Source organism: Anolis carolinensis, chromosome 4 (assembly GCF_035594765.1).
Source record: "Anolis carolinensis isolate JA03-04 chromosome 4, rAnoCar3.1.pri, whole genome shotgun sequence".
Taxonomy (NCBI): Eukaryota; Metazoa; Chordata; class Lepidosauria; order Squamata; family Dactyloidae; genus Anolis; species Anolis carolinensis.
Window position 1 is genome coordinate 156,617,354 of NC_085844.1, and position 21,865 is coordinate 156,639,218.

At 40.6% G+C, this 21,865-nt stretch overlaps 1 protein-coding gene across 2 annotated transcripts in view; it reads left to right on the forward strand.

Moving 5' to 3' along the window:
* The first annotated feature begins 5,643 nt into the window (after positions 1 to 5,643).
* The window catches only part of LOC100553583 (vitellogenin-2), a 53,689-nt gene continuing 37,467 nt past the window's right edge, over positions 5,644 to 21,865 (forward strand). For both annotated transcript variants that reach the window (XM_062978081.1, XM_062978082.1), the window contains exons 1-9: positions 5,644 to 5,685; positions 5,837 to 5,857; positions 8,097 to 8,248; positions 9,190 to 9,441; positions 13,350 to 13,511; positions 17,245 to 17,393; positions 20,681 to 20,831; positions 20,919 to 21,076; positions 21,579 to 21,744. In XM_062978081.1, the coding sequence (XP_062834151.1) occupies positions 5,646 to 5,685; positions 5,837 to 5,857; positions 8,097 to 8,248; positions 9,190 to 9,441; positions 13,350 to 13,511; positions 17,245 to 17,393; positions 20,681 to 20,831; positions 20,919 to 21,076; positions 21,579 to 21,744 (1,251 nt within the window). In that variant the 5' untranslated portion in view covers positions 5,644 to 5,645. The remainder of the gene's footprint in view (positions 5,686 to 5,836; positions 5,858 to 8,096; positions 8,249 to 9,189; positions 9,442 to 13,349; positions 13,512 to 17,244; positions 17,394 to 20,680; positions 20,832 to 20,918; positions 21,077 to 21,578; positions 21,745 to 21,865) is intronic.

The following is a 21,865-nucleotide window of genomic DNA, read 5'->3' on the forward strand; positions in this document are numbered from 1 at the left end:
GGTCAGGGGAGGGAGACTAAAATGATTAAGGGTCTGGAGAACAAGCCCTATGAGGAGCAGTTGAAAGAGCTGGGCATGATTAGCCTGCAGAAGAGAAGACATGATGGCCATGTATAAATATGTGAGGGGAAGTCATAGGAAGGAGGGAGCAAGCTTGTTTTCTGCTGCCCTGCAGACTAGGACGCGGAACAATGGCTTCAAACTACAGGAAAGGAGATTCCACCTGAACATCAGGAAGAACTTCCTCACTGTGAGGGCTGTTCGGCAGTGGAACTCTCTCCCCCAGACTGTGGTGGAGGCTCCTTCTTTGGAGGCTTTTAAGTAGAGGCTGGATGCCCATCTGTCGGGGGTGCTTTGAATAAGATTTTCCTGTTTCTTGCAGGGGGTTGGACTGGATGGCCCGTGAGGTCTCTTCCAATTCTACGATTCTATGATTCTATGGAAGTGTTGATGCTAACTTTATGCAGTCTGAATGGTTCCGTTTCAGGTTCCCTTCCTCCTTCTTTAGCTTGCTCATAACTGCAAAATCTAATAGAGATATAATCAAAATGTCTGTTAGAAGTCTGTTTCTGGAATTGATGGAAAGTGATTTAAAGAAAGAGTAGGAAAACTAGTAGTATAAATCCTAGATCAACATGTCTCCAATTCTTCTAAAAGGCAGGCTGAGGAGCCCATGCAACCCACTTTACCACATTAGTGTTCAAAGTACCACTATATATCCATGATGAAAATGTGATTATCTTCCAAAAAGGACACTTGTCGTTATGTGACTATTTGTGTAGGCAAACTATCACTCACATCTTTGAGATGTTTGCCATACAACCCCCAAAATAACAAGACCACACGATAAATATGGATTAAACTATGAGCAAATTTTATTAATGTTACAGTAATTAAACTATATATCTAGCAGAGAATTCTAAAAGGTGGCATGAACTTGATGTGGATAATGCCGAGGTAGTGGCTATTCAGGACCTACTCCTTGGCTCATATGGGCGAGACATCTGGGTCCCTGGCTGTAATAATCCTGGGCGACCACTTAGGGAAATGTAATGGAAAATTCTGCCCCAAGGATTTATTGAGTCCAGACTCTCCCTGTTCCAAGGCCATTTCTATTCTCCCTCATCTCGGTTATCTGAACTGCAGATGAGGGTTTCTGTTCCTGACCTACACCACAAAAGGGGTGCCTTAGGTATACACCAAAATGTAAACCCCTTGCTGTTTTCCACATGATGGCCAATTCAAAACTGCACCATCCCAGTTTTCCCTTTGCAAACAGTATAGGGTAGATGAACCCCCCTCTCCCTAGAACATAGGGGGGAATTCCTACCCAGCCCCAAAGATGACTAATTATACTGTTCATGAGCGGGAGGGTGGGTCAGTGTCAAGCTCATGAATGAGCTTGAGGGGCAGGCTGCTGAACTCCCCCCCAAATAGCTCCAGCCAAAGCTATTTTCTTTGGCCTTTCTTTGGCGGAGGTGACAAAGCACTTCCCACCTCCCAGGCCAATTCCTTTTGAGATTGACTGAGTGAAAAATTACAGTTTCTTCCTTTACCACTTTACTGCATTATTTGGGAAGTTTTGATTTATTTGTCTGGCTTTAAACAGTGAAGAGGGCACCTCTAGTCAACAAAATGTTCTTGGACTATGGTCCCTATGACCACTGCCAATGCCTGGTAGAGCTGATGAGGGACAAAGTCCAAGAATATCTGGAAAGCCACTTTTGAGCCCCTTCTTTCTGGTCATTTTTCTGGCTAGAAATTTAAATTTCTTATCAAAATGTGCAATAATTCTGCATTTGTTGTGTAAAATCCAAAATCCAACTGATTATAAGTAAAATATATTTTTATATTCCAGATTGCTATATTTCCCCCTACTGCACAAAAAGCCAAAGAAACAGCATTAGCTCCTCTGAAACAATTCTGGGTGTTCGAAAATGGAATGACAATTGGGTAAAATTCTTCCTTGTCTATTGTTCTTCCTGACAAAGTTTCCCAAATTGCCAGAAACCTCATTTTTCAACCTAAGAATAAATAGTGAATATTCGTTTCCTTCCTAGCTCAATCTTTGGTTTATTGAAACAAGGCAAAATTGTTATACTAACTACACACTAACTAATCATTTAGTGGACACTAAATTTTAGGCCGGGCTGTGGCGCAGGCTGGTTAGCAGCCAGCTGCAACAAATCTCTCTGACCAATAGGTCATGAGTTCGAGGCCCGCCCATGCCTGCGTCTGTCTCTGTCTCTGTTCTATGTTATGGCATTGAATGTTTGCCTTATATGTGCAATGTGATCCGCCCTGAGTCCCTTTCGGGGTGAGAAGGGCGGAATATAAATACTGTAAATAAATAAATAAATAAATAAATAAATAAATTTTAGCTAGTTTAAAGTAAGGCGGTTGCTCGAATTTCTAAAAAAATCCAAAATTGAATGTGAAGAAAATCAATGTCTGGCTTTTCCTGCAATGCTATGCTACGTCTTAATTTAGAATAGGGATCCCCAAATTTTCAGGACTAGTAAGTATATTTAGAAATTTGAAAGGGTGGTTTGGATATCTCTCCAAACAATTGTAATGGAGAACTTGCCCATTCCCAGTATGACTGCCATGGCCGCTATGGAGAGTCCTAAAGACCTACCAGTTTTCCAAAACATAAATTGTTGAAGCTCCAGCAGAAGTAGGATTTCAGCCCCCAAACACAAAATCATGCTTGTTGAACTATGGTTTTCTAATTCCAAAACATATTTTCATAGAAGACAAACTGATGAGCTTCATGGGTGAGTAACCTGTTCAAGCAGACAGGAGAAATGGGATTTAAGACTCAAATGCCAAACATACATTTCATAGAAGAAAACCTAGCAAAACTGAAGGAAATAGAAAAGCACAAACACATGCAAAATACTCCCAAACGACATATGTAATACACATACAACAAACATAACACATCTTACCCAAGTAAAACATATAGTACCTCTCCCAGCCCAAACATCAAATAATGCACAAAACCCAAGCAATGTACCTCACATGCATACTACCCGCAAATAAACAAACAAGGTACACCATATATTCACAAGCACACCACTTTCTGACACAGAGGCAAAACAATTATCCTGGTCTCATTTCCAGAGAAAAAGGCAACAACCTGGAGACCACCTACTCGCATGGCTTCTATCACTATGTGGTTTACTTTTCTGTTATGCAATTGGTCACATTTCTAAAGGAGATGTGAAGGTTAGTTCTAATTTTCTAAAAATGCTTCTGGTAGAAATAATGTGGCAGAGAAACCTTTGGTAGTATGCATGCTTTCAAGTTAAAAAATATTAAAAAGCCATTTAAAAACTAAGAGAGAGATTATTGTGTGAAAAGAGATTGCCTATGGGTATACTTGGGCCTTTTAACATGAAGTTACAGACAACAGATTGGCAGTTGGGTGGAATTTAAGGGGGATGTTTAGGACCTCTGATCTACACTAACACAACCATAGCTGGATAGGAGACTGGTGTCATAAAGTCTGTACAAGCAGCACTGATAGTGTTTTGTAACCTCATCAGATGGGCCGATTTCCCCGTTGTACGCTGCTCCACCTCCCTTTATGGTATGGAGCTCTTCACATGACGTAAGGTGACTTCCAGCCAGGTCTGTACCAAAAAGGGAGGTGAAGCAGCCTCCGCCACTGCTATGACAACACGGGAGGCTTTCCGTGACAAAATGGCAATTGACGTGGGGCATGGAGCGGCGGTTTCTCCACTCCTCTCAATGGGAGCCCATGGATTCACTTTGATGCGGGGTGAATCCATGGGCCTTTAGGATAAGATCCATACTGAATCTTTCTCCCCATCTGTTACACATAGTGAAATGTTGCATTCCTGTCCTTTAATTTGTTCGGGGGCAAAGGGTATTAAGTTAATTCATTCTAAAAATAGGAGACAAATCTTAACAAAGCCCCTGCAATTATCAGCAATAAATTATACCTTCAGAGACATATAATAGCTTCATTAAGGAGGGAGTGGTTTTCCGCATTCATATGGCACAGGAGAAGAGCAGATTACACAGTCCAATTTTTTTCTTGGTTCTTCGAAATTAGGCCTTTTCTTTAGGTTCTTAGGAGGAATTGGTGCCATTTTTGGAATAAGGATGTCAAATATACATAGAAATAGACCTAACATTTGAGGCACCAAATTGTGTGTTTCCAGTGTTATACCTCAAGTCCAGGGCTTTTATTTTGAAAATGAACAAACATTCTAAACAACAGTCACTGATCAAGAAAGTTAAATGAATCCTTACAGTAACATTCAGGAAAAAAGGGAGGGGTGGAATCCCTATTTACAAGAAACCCTAGCAAACTCTTCAAATCAGAACATAGATTCTTGCACTAGAGGCCCCAGAAATGCCTAGCAAACATACATAACATGTGGACATGTTTGACAAACAAGTATAATTCATACCAATAATTTTTTCGAGACCTAATTTTAAAAGCTTGCTGTTCCATGTACTAAGCTATATGGAAGTGGACTTCTACTAAGCAATGCCATTTTCTGGCATTGCTCCTGGCTGAGTAAAGGTTAAGGAGTACTGAATGACCACCGATGATGCCTATGTGTTGCAGTAACCATTAATCAATCACTCAACAAAGATAAGATCGTGTGCTCTGTGTCAGGTCAAAATAACCTTACCAATCCTATCTCAAACTGTTTTTCTCTGTCCTCTACAAAAGTCATGTCCACTAATTCATTTTCCAGAGTAAATATTTCATTGCCAAAATGTTGTGGAATAAAATGATGGAAAACTACATTAGAGTTTAAAATTAAATCATGTGTGTGTTAATATGATAGAAAGAAGAGGGAAGCATTCACTTGTTCAGGAGAATATTTCCTGAAGAAGATTATTTTTGAGGACCAGAAGACACACAAACTATTCACCAAGAACCACAGGAGATTTGTTGAGAGGGAAATGTAATGGATTGAACTACATGGAGGACTATAGAGGGGCATTCCGTACCACAATTTTGTTAAAAGTTCCGCTTGTGCTGATCGTATATATGATTAGTGAACACAGGTACTGGGCTATGACAACTGTGTCTGCAGAAGTGGAAGGTGGGAATTAAGAAGGAAAAGAGTAGGGTAGACTAAAAAGTTAACACACTCTTTCAACCATTAGTTACTGAGCTTGCTCATTGCCCACAGAGTGCTGTCTCTGGAGGAAGGAGAACAAGGTTGGAGGTGAGCTTTATGGGGCTATCCAAGGTGTTGATTCTGTTGTATGGGGGTAAGGTTCAGCACTCTGGATAGCTCTATGAAAATGTGGGTTCAAAGCTGGATTTCATTCACTGCCTGTGCTGATGAGGAAGCTACCAGACAACACTGGTTGAAAGTAATTTGGAATAATACATGGCTGGCCGGCCAGAATCCTGTATAAGATAATGCTGTGCCACATTTTATGGATTTTTTTTTAAACAGAGGATAACTTGAGATGATGGTACATAATAAAAAGCAAAAAGTCAGAATGGCTGCCCAAAGAATGTTTGAATAGCTCAGGATAGAAGTTGATAGCTCAGTAACTCCTCCTTCTCAGCAGCAAATGTCAGTTAATAATTTGTTGTGTATAAAAGCAGTCCACTTTCCCAAGGTTTTCCATTCACCTGCGTCATGAGGGGAATCACTTTTGCATTGCTCATCACTTTTGTGGGTAAGCTTCCAACTTCCATTGTTACTAAGCAGGGGACAAAAGGAGGGTTGGAGTGTTGTTTATTTTGGACCCCTCCCCTCTTTCCCCCCAATTGTTTAATAGTTTGAAACCCAAATACTTCCTTCTTACAAATGTATTTTTCCATATACAGGGTGCCAGAAAAATGATCTGGGTGAGTCAACTTGATATATTAATTCTTAATATGTTAGATATTTATCAGCATTTCATTGTTGTATGGAGGTTCCTTGCAAATAACAATACTATTATTTATTTCTACTGTTTTATCTTTTCACCGTGTTCTTGTTTTTTGAAGGGAAGAATCTAGCAGGATATTTTTTGGAGGTTGAGGAAAAGGTATTTCACCCTTAGATAGGATTCAGAGCAAAAATCATAAACCTGCACTTAAACTAATCAAGGAAGAAAAGTCCTGTCTCCTAAAAAGTAGTAATAGCTATTTGTTATACAGCATCCCTTATCTGAAATTCCAAAATACTACAACATTATCCGCATGGGTGGCTGAGATTGTGATGCCTTTGCTTTTTGATGGTTCAGCACACAAACTTTGTTTCATGCACAAAACTATTTAAAATGTTGTATAAACTTACCTTCAGGATATATGATACAATGTATGTGAAACAGAAATGTATTTTGTGTTTACACTTGGGTCTCAACTCCACGACATCTTAACATGAATGTACATGGAAATACAGGTATTGCAAAATCCATCCCCAATACAGAATACAAAACACTTCTGGTGCCAGACATTTAGAATAATGGATTATCAACCTGTACCTCAAAATAATCAGAAATCAAATGCTCTCCAGAAATAACTGCATTTGACTCAGACTGAGATTAGAATATTGCTAGAAAAAAGAAAGTGCTGCATTGATCATTGCTCTGCCCATTTAGAAAACTGTCATCATACTTGGTTACATGGATTCATGCATTCTCTTATGTGTTACTAAAACAATCTGTCATTTGTTACCATGGTTCTTCCCTCTTAGAAAGCTTTCCTCCAAAGTGTATTCCCCAGAACACGAGGTGGTTGCAACCAAACACCAACTGTCTTTTTGACTTTATTTTACACTTCCTTAAATTACTGTAAATTCAAACTATGTAACACATGAAAGGGTCTTTGAAAGTCTAAGAGTGCTTTGGACTACTCCAGCATTCACATGGCATGATCGTAGGATACTCCAGAAATTGTAGTATTTATGGGAAGGTTTGCAGGGTATGGTTAGGTTTCCAAAGAATCTGAGTGTCTCCTATGCACAGAATGACTAAAATTATAGCTTGGAAAGCTTGCTGCAGGCACCCTAATGTATACACGAGGAAGCCCCATTCTAACTGCAGGAGAAAGGGAATACCATAGGGCTACGCTGTTCCAGCCTAAAAGTAAATGTGCTTGACATCTGCAATAATAGGAAAGAAGGGATTACAGGTAATGCATTACTCTAATGTGTTGTATCTAAGCTCTTGATACAAGTTACTGACTGAAGAGAAGGGAATAGGGAGGTTGGGTATCCTACTTTACTAAAGGCTGTCCTCTACTTGAAGGACTTGCAGAATGTAGCTGTTCCATTGAAGACATCCTCAGTTTATTTTCTGGTTTGATCAGCTATGGCCCTCAGACATTATTGGATTAAATTTCCCATCAGCACTAACCACTAAGGCAGTGGTTCTTAACCTACTTTTTCTGTCAAATTTGTTGTATAACATGATGTTTTGGTGCTTAATTTGTAAAATCATAACCTAATTTGATGTTTAATAGGCTTTTCCTTAATCCCTCCTTATTATCCAACATATTCGCTTATCCAACATTCTGCTGGCCCGTTTATGTTGGATAAGTGAGACTCTACTGTAATAAAAATATTGATGGTGCTCTATATAATGTGCATCCAATAGCAACAAAAATGCAACTGCAGTGAAATAGTAGGTTTTCCAAGAGCTAAAGTTTATTATATAAAAGACAAAAGGGAACCTGAAGGGAAAGGGTCTTTTCATGCTCTGGTCATGGAATGATCTTCATAGAAAACCTTACTTTATTTCTGTGTTTTTGTCACCCAGTGAAAACCATTTTTATTTCCTGAGATTTTTTTAAATCTTGAAAAACAGTTGATATTCACATTAAAATCTCTGCATTTCACAATTTTCATTATGTTTTCTGGATAATTGGGGGAAGTGAGTGAGTTTTAGCCACTATGACTTGGTTTGACAGCATTTTAATCTTTGCTGTCTTGCTTTCACGCTTATTGAACTTGCAATTGATTTTTGATCATTATTAATGATTTTGGACGGTTTTAATTAATATCAGGCAATTTTAGCCATTAATACAAGCAATAATTAAATATGACAGCTGTAGTTTGTGATTGGGACTATAGGTAATAACTAAAACAAAATCACATTGACAGAGCCTGTTTTTAGTGACGTCAAAACATACCTATACAACTATGAAGGACTTATTCTGAATGGGCTGGAAAAAGATAACTCAGCAAAGTCTGGCATAAAACTAACATGCAAAGTAAAGATCAGCAAAGTATCTGAGGAAAACCATCTTCTTAAGGTAGATATGATTTCTAATTTTGATTATTAAGAAAACCTATGTTTAATATGTATTAATTTTAAATTTTAACTGATTTTAGTCTCTGTATGTATGTATTTTAAATAATCTAATAGTGGCCATATGTAAGCCACCTTTAGTCCCCTTTGGGGTAGAAAAAGGCAGGGCAGAAATAAGGTAGATAAAATAAATAAACAAACCTAGAAATATCTCTTTCTTTGGGATCCCTTGGGATTTTCTGGAAACAGGTACAGATAAAATATAAGGTATTGTGCTAGACAAAATAGGATTATCATGAAATAATAGGAGTGTGGGGAACAGAATATATATTAAGAAATACATCTATGTACATTTATTTCTCAAACTGGTTATGTAAAATCAGAGATTGGGGAAATTATTTTTGTCCTATAAGTCCCAGAATCTCCCAGCTAGGTAACTGGGAGATTTTGGGTGCTGTGGTCTAAAAAGGCAATTGCCCAAGCTTTGTATAAAGATGAGCAGTTCAGGGATCTTCTGTGATGAAACGTCATAGCTAGGTTACCTTTTGGGTCTGTTATTGTACCAGAAAAAAGATTACTTTGGCTGCAACATTATGCACCCTTGCCCAGGGCCAAAAGACAACTCAAACTGCAACATTATAGGAGATGGCACCAGTTTAATTGACATGGTTCCATCTTATGGAATCTTGAGTTTTGTAATTTGTGGTGGCACCAGAGCAGGATAAATATCTCACAAAATTACAAATTGCAGAATCCCATAACATTGAGCCATAGCAATTAATATAGTGTCAAATGCTATAATACTGCAGTCCACATAGGTTACACTTATCAGATAAATCTCACTGTGGTCCACATTCTAGCTGAATTGTGTGTTTCTTCATTCCTGTATGACTGTATGTGGGAAAAATCTAACTCAATTCAATCTTCACCCATCTGTTTTCTCAGTTGCTGTCTCCACAACTGGAAGAATACAATGGAATCTGGCCCAGAGATTCGTTCACCAAAGCGTCCAAAACCACTGAAATACTTCAGCAATGTTTTGCCCAAGTGTTTAAGTTTGAATACAGAAGAGGTCACGTTGGAAACATCTATGCCCCTAAAGATGTCGGCACTATTTGTGTTAATATAATAAAGGGCATCCTGAACTTGATGCAGATAACCATAAAGGAATCATTGGATATGTACGAACTACAAGAGGTTTGGAGGGTTTTTTTCTTGTTAGATTATAAGATGATTTATTAAGGAAACCATACAGTCAAGTTATAAAATGCTCAGAAGGTTTTATAGGAGCACCATCTTAAAGTATGGACCAGTAGCAGGCGGCTTTCTCAACATTCAGCAATGAATGTTGCACCACAACTTGGTGTGTGAACTGATTTCACAATAAGCATTGTATTTGGGGGGAAATGTGAAGGGATACAATTGTTTCATGGATCCTACTTGATTCATGACATTTGCATGTTCAGTTTGAAGCAGAAATAGTCAAAGAAAAATGCATGTGCATGGGAACCACCTGATCAGAATACGCGTATAGAACTGTTAACTGTAATAGGATATAAAGGTCCTCTTTGTCACTTTCCTAGTTAAGGTCTATAAAGTACTGACAGATTTTGAAGTACAGACACTCAACTTTATAGACTCTATAGCAGCAACTTCAAATGCAGTCCAATAATTCAGAAAGTATCCATAAGAACAACCAGTTCTAGCAGTTCTAATCCTGACCTGGAGCAAATATTTGCTAAATGTAATAGATTAGAATAGATCTTTCAAAACCAACCCACCACCACATGAATAACCATAGGAGTAGATGATTGCTGAAGAAATCAATCTCCTTCCCTGGCATTACGGTAGGGATTAAAGCTAAAATGAGAGGATTTGGGCAACCAATGATACCGTCAACCCTACTATTAAAAAAACCCTGCTGTTTTGATCCCACAAGCCTTGATTCTATTACTCTACTGCCCAAAGGCAATCCTTAAATAATATTTCTGTATGACTTTGCTACAGTAAGTGAAATTAAAAGTACCACAGCTAATGTACTAGTCCACACATTTCTTACCAGGTCCTTCCTTGTGCAATGCAGTACAAAATATATGGGTATATAATTTTACATTTGCGGGCTACACTTAACTTTATCACTTTTTCTTAGAGGGGAATGATTTCAATTTAACACAAGTATTTCTCAGTGTAATGAAATCTGTGAAAGTAAGGAACAAATCAGGGATTAGCCTATCTGTCAAACAGATCTGGTGATCATCGCATCTTGAGGATAAAAGGAAAATTTTTATTGGAAGCTACTTCATGATGTATCATTAATGTCTTCTATTATTGATTCCAATAATATTTTATGCACAACTACCTTTTCACAGATAGGCAACAAAATATACTTTTCAGGTGTTTTCAGATGAATCCACGAGAAAGGTGCTATTGAGAAACAGTAATTAATATGCGATACATATTGAGTATTCTCTATCTCGAATTCTGAAATCCGAACTGCTCCAAAATCATCCACAAGGGTGGCTAAGATAGCAAAACCTTGTTTCCTGATAGTTCATTGTACACAAACTTTATTTCATGTTCAAAGCTATGTAAAATGTATATAAAGGTACATGTAGTTATATAAGATGCAAATGGAATATATATGAATGTAATGGTTAGATTTCAATCTTATCTTCAAGACAACTCATTGGTATATGTAAATATTCAATAATTGGGGAGGGGGACTGAAATCTGGAACACTTTTGATACCAAGCATTTCAGTTAAGGGATACTCAACCTGCTTAGGCCCTGGCCTCCATAGTCCCCTGATTATTTCTTCCTATTTCTAATGGAATTCAATTTCAAATGAACTCTTTCTCATGTATCACATATTGGTATGAATTTGTGTTTCGGAGGCTGGATGCCACAAGTGAAAGAGTGCCATTTAATCCAGAAAAACATCTACTTCTGCTTTATTGACTATTCTAAAGCCTTCAACTGTGTGGATCATAATAAACTATGGCATGTTCTTGGTGGTATGGGGATACCAAGTCACCTTGTCTGTCTCCTGAGAAATCTGTATAAAGACCAAGTAGCCACCGTAGGAACAGATCACGGAACAACAGACTGGTTCAAGATTGGGAAAGGAGTACGGTAGGGCTGCATACTTTCACCCTACCTATTCAACTTGTACGCAGAACACATCATGCGACGTGCGGGGCTTGACGATTCCAAGGCTGGAGTTAAAATTGCTGTAAGAAACATTAACAAGCGTAGGTATGCAGATGATACCACTCTGATGGCCGAAAGTGAGGACGAGCTGAGGAGCCTTATCACCAAAGTGAAAGAAGAAAGTGCAAAAGCTGGGTTGCAGTTAAACATCAAGAAAACCAAGATCATGGCAACCAGACTGATTGACAACTGGCAAATAGAAGGAGAAAACGTGGAGGCAGTGACAGACTTTATATTTCTACGCTCGAAGATCACTGCAGATGCAGACTGCCTCCAGGAAATCAGAAGACGTTTACTTCTTGGGAGGAGAGCAATGGCCAACCTTGACAAAACAGTGAAGAGCAGAGACATCACACTGGCAACGAAGGTCCGCATGGTATTCCCCATAGTAACCTATGGCTGCGAGAGCTGGACCTTAAGGAAGGCTGAATGAAAGAAGATAGACGCTTTTGAACTCTGGTGCTGGAGGAAAATCCTGAGAGTGCCTTGGACCGCAAGAAGAACCAACCAATCCATCATCCAGGGAATAATTCCTGGCTGCTCACTGGAGGGAAGGATATTAGAGGCAAAGTTGAAGTATTTTGGCCACATCATGAGAAGACAGGAAAGCTTGGAAAAGATCATGATGCTGGGGAAAATGGAAGGAAAAAGGAAGAGAGGCCGACCAAGGGCAAGATGGATGGACGGTATCCTTGAAGGGACTGGCTTGACCTTGAAGGAACTGGGGGCAGCGATTGCCGACAGGGAGCTCTGGTCCATGAGATCACGAAGAGTCGGAAACTACTATGTGACAGAGAGAGAGAGAGAGAGAGAGAGAGAGAGAGAGAGAGAGAGAGAGGCTGGAGGCCACAAGTGAAAGAGTGCCATTTTATTCATACCCTCCTGGTGTATTTCCTGTGATTTTATATTGTGTTAATAGAATGGTAGACCAGACAAGTCTTTGATCCATTTAGGCTCTTTTTATGTACTTATGACTTGTCCTTCTCAGCTCTTTTGGAACTTTTGACTTTGAGAATAGTTTCCTTTGCTATGCTTCGCTCATCCCTGATTCTTCCTTTAGTAAGCACCATCCTGAATTATATGGGTTCAAAGAGGAGAGAGGAAGATTTATAGAGGATGAGTTCTTGTTATTTATACACATAATAAAAGTGAAAATGTGTATGTGTGTATGTGGCGGAGGCGTCCACTTACACAGGCAGTCTCCTGCCTTCACAAACAGCTATAACTTCCACCATTCAAGAGACACCCATAGCTCTCTCTCCTAGGACATTTCAGGTTATAGTGAGCCCTGTGAACATGTCCAAGAGCCCTGCCAATGTCCTCCACCAGCACCATACTGCCCACCACCCAAGTGAAGGTTTTCATACGGGGACAATTTTCTCCTAGATTTTATGTTTTTCCTCCAGAATGGACATCCCAGGGTTCCTTGTTCTCCCCATTGGTGTGGAATTTGCATGACCCCACCCATTGCCTCTCCCTTAACCCTTTCCTACTCTTTTCAACTCTGTCTGCATAACAAACAGAGCAGAACTGAGTAGCAATTAAACATACTGGACGAGTTTGGGGAATTGATTTCACATGATGGAAGTTGTAGTTCACCCTGCATCACGTCAGAGCACTGTGACCCCGACTGACAATGGACCTGGTACTACAGGGGTTTGTAAACTGCTTTGAGTCCCCCCAGGGGTGAGAAAAGCTATATAAATAAACAAATAAATTGTGGGAATTGATATTGGGAGTTGTAGTTCACCCTTATCCACAGAGCCATGAACCCAGCCGACAAATAACTCAGCCGTCAAATGCCAGGTCCCCAAGTAGTAGTAGTGCTTGAATGTAACTGTTAGACCCTTGTAACCGTAGATAATGTGATTTAATTATGTAATTTGTCTTTTCAGCCAGGTGTTGGGGGCACCTGCTTCACCACATATCTTATCCAAGAAAAAAGGAAAGACAGCAGAGTCAGCATTCTGAGAAGCAAAGATCTCAACAACTGCACAGATAAAGTTGTGAAAGATGTTGGAATGACCTATGTGAGGCCTTGCCCCACATGTCCAGTGGTAAGTTTTAATGGTACTGCATAAAAAGCAAAAATTGTAATTATGCTTGTTGTTTCAGAAACAAGTTATCTTCAAAATATATAAACCAAACCAATTTACAATGCATCTTAGTCTTTCTTTCTGTATGATGCTCTTTCCTTTTTGTGACTTTAGTGTGGAGCCTGAACCCAACTGAGGGAGTGGAGACTATGGGTCCATCATCCCTAGATTGTTGACCTCTTAAAGGATTTGGGGATATTACTGATCAGGCGATACTCACTTTAGGGAAGTTGGGCTTATTGTGATCCAAGGTGGTATGGAACTACACATCACCTTTTGCCCGCCTGATATCCAATTACTACCATTCTAGTTACTCAGCATTCACAATCAGGAAATAGTTAGTGCTTTCACTAGTTAGTGCAAGATGGGAATGGGGTTCTGAGGCCTGGATCCATTTCCATCCATTTCCAAAAGGCTAGGCTTTTTCATTTATAGCACTAAAGTTCTGACTGTTTGTTCTAAGGCAGTGGTTCTCAACCTGTGGGTCCCCAAATGTTTTGACCTTCAATTCCCAGAAATCCTAACAGCTGGTAAACTGGCTAAGATTTCTGGGAATTGTAGGCCAAATCACCTGGGGACCCACTGGTTTAGAGGATATGATCTTTTTGTTAAGAGATATATATATATATATATATATATATATATATATATATATATCCCTCCCTCCCTTCCCCCTCTTCCCCCCCTCTCTCTCTATAAAAGGGTAATGAAATTTGGACCATGAGCAAAACAACAAAACTACACCTCACAGAACCATGAAACTTGGCAACACAACCCCCCATCCTTGCCCCTAGGTTCCGACAACAAAAAGAAAAGAAAAATAAAGCCCTAATTAGAGGGAGAGGAATAATTGTTTTTATCCAATTGCTGACAGTTAGAAGGCTAAGCTCCGCCCACTTGGTCTGCTGCCAGTTAGACGGCTAAGCTCCGCCTACTTGGTCTCCTAGCAACCCACTCAGCCCAGGGGACAGGAAGAGTTAGGCATCACTTAGGCCTCTTCCCCACTGCCTATAAAATACAGATTATCAGATTTGAACTGGATTATATGGCAGTGTAGACTCAAGGCCCTTCCACACAGCTATATAACCCATTTATAATCTTATATTATCTGCTTTGAACTGGATTATCTTGAGTCCACATTGCCAACCCAGAAGTTCGAAAACATGCAAATGCGAGTAGATTAATAGGTACTGCTCTGACAGGAAGGTAACGGCGCTTCATGCAGTCATGCCACATGACCTTGGAGAAGTCTACGGACAATGCCAGCTCCTCGGCTTAGAAATGGAGATGAGCACCAACCTCCAGAGTCAGACACGACGACTAGAACACATAATTAAGAAAGCACAGACTTCAGAGAAAGGGCTGGTGGGAGTAACATACAAAGCGATGACCAAAGATGAGGAATATATCATAAGAACATTACAAGAACGATGGCAAAAAGAGGGGGTACTTACAAGACAAACAATAGAGAACTTAAAAAGAGAGGCCACAAAAATTAAAATCGAGAAGTACAAAGAAATGGAAAGGAAATTCATATGGAAATGGTACCGCACCCCAGCACAATTAGCAAATATGATCAGGGACAAAAATTCAACATGTTGGCATTGTGGAGTAAGCAAGGGATGGTATGCCCACATGTGGTGGGAATGTCCAAGGGTAAAATCATTTTGGGAAAAAATAACGGGGAAAATAGAAGAATTATTCAGAATATCACTCCAAGTAAACATGGAATTAATGTTGATGGGGATATTAGGGAACAATAAGATTGATGTAAAACACCAAGATCTATTCAAAGCTATGATTCTTGCAGGGAAGGCAGTAATAGCATGGGGCTGGAGAGATGAAAAAAAGTGGAATATGGTGAATTGGAATAATTATTTGTTTGACCAGGTTCAATCAGAAATTATTGCAAATGTAACCTCTGAGGATAAGAAGGAAGATAAAATGAGGAAAGTTAAAGAGAAATGGACAATATATTCAGATTGGATAAAAAGAGGCGAAGCCAATGTAAATATTGTACAGAAATGGGAAAAGTTGTGCTCATGGTTGGAATTAAATTTCTAATGGAATTGTGGTATGGGGTAGGGGTGGGGGGAAGGGAGTGGGGTGGGAGAGGGGAGGGGGAGGGGAGGGGAAAAAAGAATGAATAGAATGATGATATATTAGATATGTGAGTAGACAATATAGATGGGAAGATGATTGAGAAATGTGATAAGAGATAAATGATGTGTAGGTATGAATGTTTGTATTAAATGTGCAATACACTCACAACATGAAATATGAGATAATATCAATAAAATATATATTAAAAAAAAAAAAAAAGACACGACTAGACTTAATGTCAGGGGAAAACCTTTTCCCTTAACCTTAACTACCAACAATTCCTCAATACTTTATTTCCCATACCACCATACTTCGCCACAGCAACGTGTGGCTAGGCACAGCTAGTGTGTGTGTGTGTATATATATGTAATGTGCATTTTTCCCATGGAGTAAACAACAAAACCACTGAACCCAATCACACCAAATTTAGCCACAAATGACATAATCATCCAATCTATGTCTTTCAATCAAAAAACCTAGAAAAATAGTCCAAATTACAGAGGATGAAGAAGAGCCGTTTTCCCCCTGGCTGCCAGTCAGAAAGGTAGGCACTGCTGCCTTTAGGTCCTGCCCCTTCATGTCCTAGCAACCCCGTCAGCCACTAAGGCGCCCAGGGAACAGGCAGAGTTCACTTATGCCTCATCTGTACTGCCTATAAAATACAGATTATCTGATTTGAACTGGATTATATGGCAGTGTAGACTCAAGGCCCTTCCACACAGCTATATAACCCAGAATGCCAAGGCACATAATTCACAGTATCTGCTTTGAACTGGATTATCTTGAGTTCAGTGTGGATTTTATACAGCTGTGTAGAAGGGGCCTCATATAATCCAGTTCTAAGCAGATAATATAAGATTATAACGAGAATATATAATAATTACTGTGGTATAATAAAACAGGACAATATAATCTCTAAAATCAGGACAGTAAATAAAGAGCAGAACTCTGAAAACAGGGAAATTAAAAATTCCAGAAAGGAAACAATCAGGGCCAGCTAACACCTCCCAACAAAGGATTCCCCCAGGGAGGAAGCAGCCAGGCTTTGAAGCTGCAAGGCCATTCAATACTAATCAATTGCCGCATCCATACTTGCCGCAATGAGACTATTCATTGCTATTCAACCTGGCCAACCAAGGATTCCACAAGGTAGAAAGTGGCCAGGCTTGCAAGCAGCAAGGCTATTCAGTGCTATTCAACCTGGCCAACCAATATTTCCCTGAGCTAGAAAACCCCCAGGCTTTGAAGCCACAAGGCTACTCTGGCCCATTCAACCTGGCCTAGCAAGGATGCCCTATGTAGAAAGTGACCAGGCTTTTAAGCTGCAAGACTATTCAGTGCAATTCAAGCTGGCCAAACAAGAATTCCCCTACAAAGGAAGTAGCCAGGCTTCAAAGCAGTTCTTTGATTGAGGGTGCTACTCCAGCTTGCCAAACAAGGATTCCTCTAGGTATAACACAGCCAGGCATTGAAGCTGCAAGGCTATTCTGCCAAAAAGTAATGAAAACAATCATTTTTCAGAGACAAAGAGAAATGAACAGTCTTCTGATGGATGTTGTTCTGGTTGTTTATTTGTACTTTTTTTTAAAAGAATATCACAAACACAAGAGGGACTGTGGCATTCAACTACAACCTGAAACGTACAGACACTGGATCTCTGATTATACAAGCTGAATCCCAGCAAATTTATGAGATCTCCCCATTCAATGAATTTCATGGTACTGCTGTTATGGTGGCAAGGTATGTTTGATGAGTAGCATTGAATCAGTATTGTCACTAGGACTATGTTCTTGTTCAGATATGAATGTGTGCTCTCCCTCTCCCATTGCTACTGAGAGGTGAAAATGTGAACCATAGAAATTGGGATGGAAGTGAAAAGAAATAAATTCTGGTTTTCATATTTGCTCTTCAACGTTACCTTCACACATGAAGGAAAACACTTCATACTGTTGTCATCTAGTGAGTACATTAAGATTAAAAATAGTCCTTGGGTTTTTGTTTTTCAGTTGAGACAAGGCAGAACATGAGTCCCATACTGGGAGAAAGGATACACAGCCCAACCAAAAAGAATTCTTGGTGTTGTGGTTTTCAGGCCTATTCCTGGGGTTATTTGGGGCACTGATTCAGTAAAGTGCATTGGATAGACTGTATCAGCTCTAGTTTTTAGATACAGCTATCATGGTTTTGTATGGGTGAGCAAATGGCATCTAAGTAAAAGTAAAGGTTGTCTAGTTGTGTCTGACTCTGGGGGTTGGTGCTCATCGCCTTTTCTAAGCCGAAGAGCCAACGTTGTCATAAACACATCCAAGGTCATGTGGCTGGCACAGAGGAGGTCCAAGGTAATTTTCAAGTGTAGGCGAACAGAAATCCCCCCCCCCCCAAAAAAAAACAAAACCAATCACTGTAAAATAAAAGCGTTGATCCTGGTCATGACAACACACAAATTATTATTATTATTATTATTATTATTATTATTATTATTATTATTATTAAGATCCAAAGGAGCAGGGTGTGAAAATAGTTCACATTCCAGGATCCCATCCCAGGCTTTTTATGTTTAACTGGATTATACGAGTCCACACTGCCAGATAATCTGGGATAAACAGAAAATTTCTGATTAGATCCTGGGATATAGGTCCTGTCTCGAAGGGCCCTAAGTGGCCTATAAACTTTGACAAACTGGGATTCCTTCTGCATGCTACAGCAGGCAGAAATGCAAATCATGGGTCAGTTGAGCAACATGACAAGGAAGTAAAGAGAGAGGGCCCTTGCACACAGCCATATAACCCAGAATATCTACTTTGAACTGAGTTATCTGAGTCCACACTGCCAGATAATCCAGCTCAAAGCAGAAAATGTGGGATTTTATTCATCTTGAACCTGCCAAAAAGCAAACCTTTCCCAGGGTTGCGAAGGCCAGCTCTTTCCTTGCTGAGGAGCTCCTGTTGCATTTCATTCCAAGAGAGAGAAAAGGAAGTAAACATGAGGGCGGAGGAGGAGGAGGAGGAGGAGGAGGAGGAGGAGGAGGAGAAGGGAGACGTCTCCCTTCTCGCTCCCTCCAGCGTCTGAGTATCCAATGCTGGTTTAGCCTGCTTCTGCTTGTCCGATTAAGTGGCAGCAAAGGAGGGAGAACCCTGCCTCCTCAGACAGAGGCTGCCAAATCAAAGCGCTGCAGAGGGAAGACAAGCAAGTACCTCATAGGCGTCAGAGACAAATACACACGCACAGATCACCTTTGATTTACCTCGATCCATTGCCTAGCTTTGGCCATGGCTGGCTCCAGACGGGGGGCGCCCTCAGCCAGGTCTACAACCGGCAGGCCGGCCATTGGTGAAGGTCCTTTCCTGCGATGGCAGGTGCTGCAGCAGCCCAAGGGGAGAGGCCGAAGGCCGGGTCTCCCTGCAGCAAGAGCAGGAGGAGGGGGGGGGAAGGAGGAGGCAGCCCTGCCGGGCGGGCATGTAGTCCCTTCTCTACCAAAGTCCCAGCCTCTCCCTCCCTCTTCTTATCTGTCCTCCGTCCCCTCCCTGCTCTCTTGCAACAAGATCGAGCCAACCTGAGCAGCTGGCTAAAAACACAGTGCTGGAGAGGGAGGCAGAGGGAGGCAGGGATAGGAAGCTTTCGTCCCTGCCAGCAGCGGCTTCTCACGGGCAGGGGGAGAAGGCGCGGGGACAACTCAGGAGAAAAAGAAGGAAAGGGGGCAAATAGCACCACGTCTCCACCTAGGTATGGCTCCAGCAACACAGCAACAGCAAGACCAGTGCCCCAGATCCGCCTCCAAGGCCGTGCAAACCTGGGAGGAGGAGGCAGGGGAGTGTGTGCATGCACAGGGGTGCACGCACGTGAGATCTCCTCAAATGCGCCCACAAGAAAATGGCGCGACAGGCAACTGCCTAGTTTGCCTTATGGGTGAATCGCCCCTGCTGGCATGACTCCGTGGAGCGCCATTATATGGCCATTATATAATATATGGCATATATTCTGTATCTCAAAAAATAGAGCTGATAGGCGGAACTGGTTCCATTTTGTTTAATCAGCAGGTCATATGTACCCAGAAACAGGTCTAACGTTCGAGGCACCAAAATGTGTGTTGGTCAGTGATAAATCAGTGGTGCAGGGCCGGGCTGTGGTGCAGGCTGGTGAGCAGCCTGCTGCAAGAAATCACTCTGACCGTGAGGTCATGAGTTCGAGGCCAGCCCATGGCGGGGTGAGCACCCATCAATTAAAAAAATAAAAAAATAGCCCCTGCTCGTTGCTGACCTAGCAACCCGAAATATAGTTGCATCTATCAAGTAGGAAATAAGGTACCACTTATAAAGTGGGGAGGCAAATTTAACTAATTTACGACATTGGAATGAGGAAGTGCCAGTGGATGATGAAGCAGCTGCTCCCCCCTGTGGCCAGAATCGAACATCCCCTCAGGAGAAGGTTAAATTGCCTCTGTGTCTGTCTCTGTCTCGGTTCTATGTGTATATGGGCATTGAATGTTTGCCCTATATGTATATAATGTGATCTGCCCAGAGTCCCCTTCGGGGTGAGAAGGGCGGAATATAAATACTGTAAATAATAATAATAATAATTCAACATAGTGCTTTGAAGCAGTGCTGAGCTAGTCAAGAGATCCTTAAACTGGAGTGTTGTGTGGTTTCCGGACTGTATGGCCATATTCTAGCAGCATTTTCTACTGATGTTTCACCTGCATCTGTGGCTAGCATCTTCAGAAAATTTGCCTTCAACGATCCTTAAACTAACCATTGCTCTAGGTCCTAAAATCTGAGATCATTATGCTTTTGACTCTTCTTTCCCAGCTAACTACCCCAGCAATGTTATTTTGTCTGTGGATGATGGGAAGTGTAATCTAACATATTTGGAAGCCACTAGCTTGGGAATAATGCTTTGGATCATGGGATTCTCTTGCTGAAACTGAATGCATTTCCATTGTACTACATTCCGTACCTTTGAACATTCACTCCCCCTTTCCATTATAATACATGCATGCTTTTCTTTCTTTCTTTTTTTGCTTCACACAGACAAAACATGACTCTGATTGAAACAATCACCAACCAGGAAAGGATGTCAGAGACACCGATGCAAAACCATGGGACCCTATATTACCAGTTTGAAGAAGACCTGTCGCAGATGGCTTTGCATCTGATCAGAACCAACAACCCTGAACTGGCGGTAAGAAAACCAATGAAAGGCCCAGAAAAAGAATCCAATTATTCACATGATGCTACATGATGTTTTCGTCCTTTGTTTACTTTCTAGATTACAGAGAGGTTAGAACAATTAGTTCAGCAGAACCAAATACAAATCCACGAAGAAACTCCAGCTAAGTTCTTGGAGCTTATTGAGCTTTCTCGTGCAGCAACTCATGAAAATCTGGAATCTGTTTGGAAGCAGTGTGCCAAAAGGCAGCAATACAGGTAACTGCTTTATTTGTTTTATGTTGTGTTGCTTTCTTTCTTTTTGGACTCACACTTTAAATTGGCACAGCCACACCCAGATATGAAGGTAGACCCTTCTTTAATCTGTGGATCCTCTGGTAGCCGGCAGTGGGGGTTACTTTTCAAATTTCCAACATTTGGTAGCCACACTACATCATGGAATGCACAATTTCCCCTTTTAAAAATAATCTGCAAATACAAAAAGAAAAAAAAGCGAGAGACAGAGAGAAATAGGTAAGAGAATATAGAATGTATTTATGGGCTAAGAACAGATGTTAATATAAGCTGAACATACATCCAAAACATTTCCTTGGCTGTGTATTCATAATTACATAGTCATAAAATGTTCTTGCCATTCGAAACTGTATGGAGAAAACCTGTTCTTCCAACCTTCAAGTATGTTTTGTCACTTCATTAAGGGTCCACAGGATCCGACCATCCTGTCTATCAGTTATCTCCCAACCAACCCTTCTCTTTACAGGTATTGGCTACTGAGTGCCGTTGCTGTTGCAGGCACCTCAGACACACTGGCATTCCTGAAACAAAGAATTCTCAGTGAGGACCTAAACGTCTTGGAGTCAGCGATCACTCTCACTTTGGCCTTCCATTTAACAAAAACTGATAAGCTTACCTTCAAAGTAGCAGCAGTGAGTATATTGATTTGTTGTATGATTTTATTTTATTTTCTGATTTTTCTTTTTCACACAGAGTTCAAAGATGTATAGACATGCAAGTCATAAAGATATTTTTTTCTACCATCTCTACACT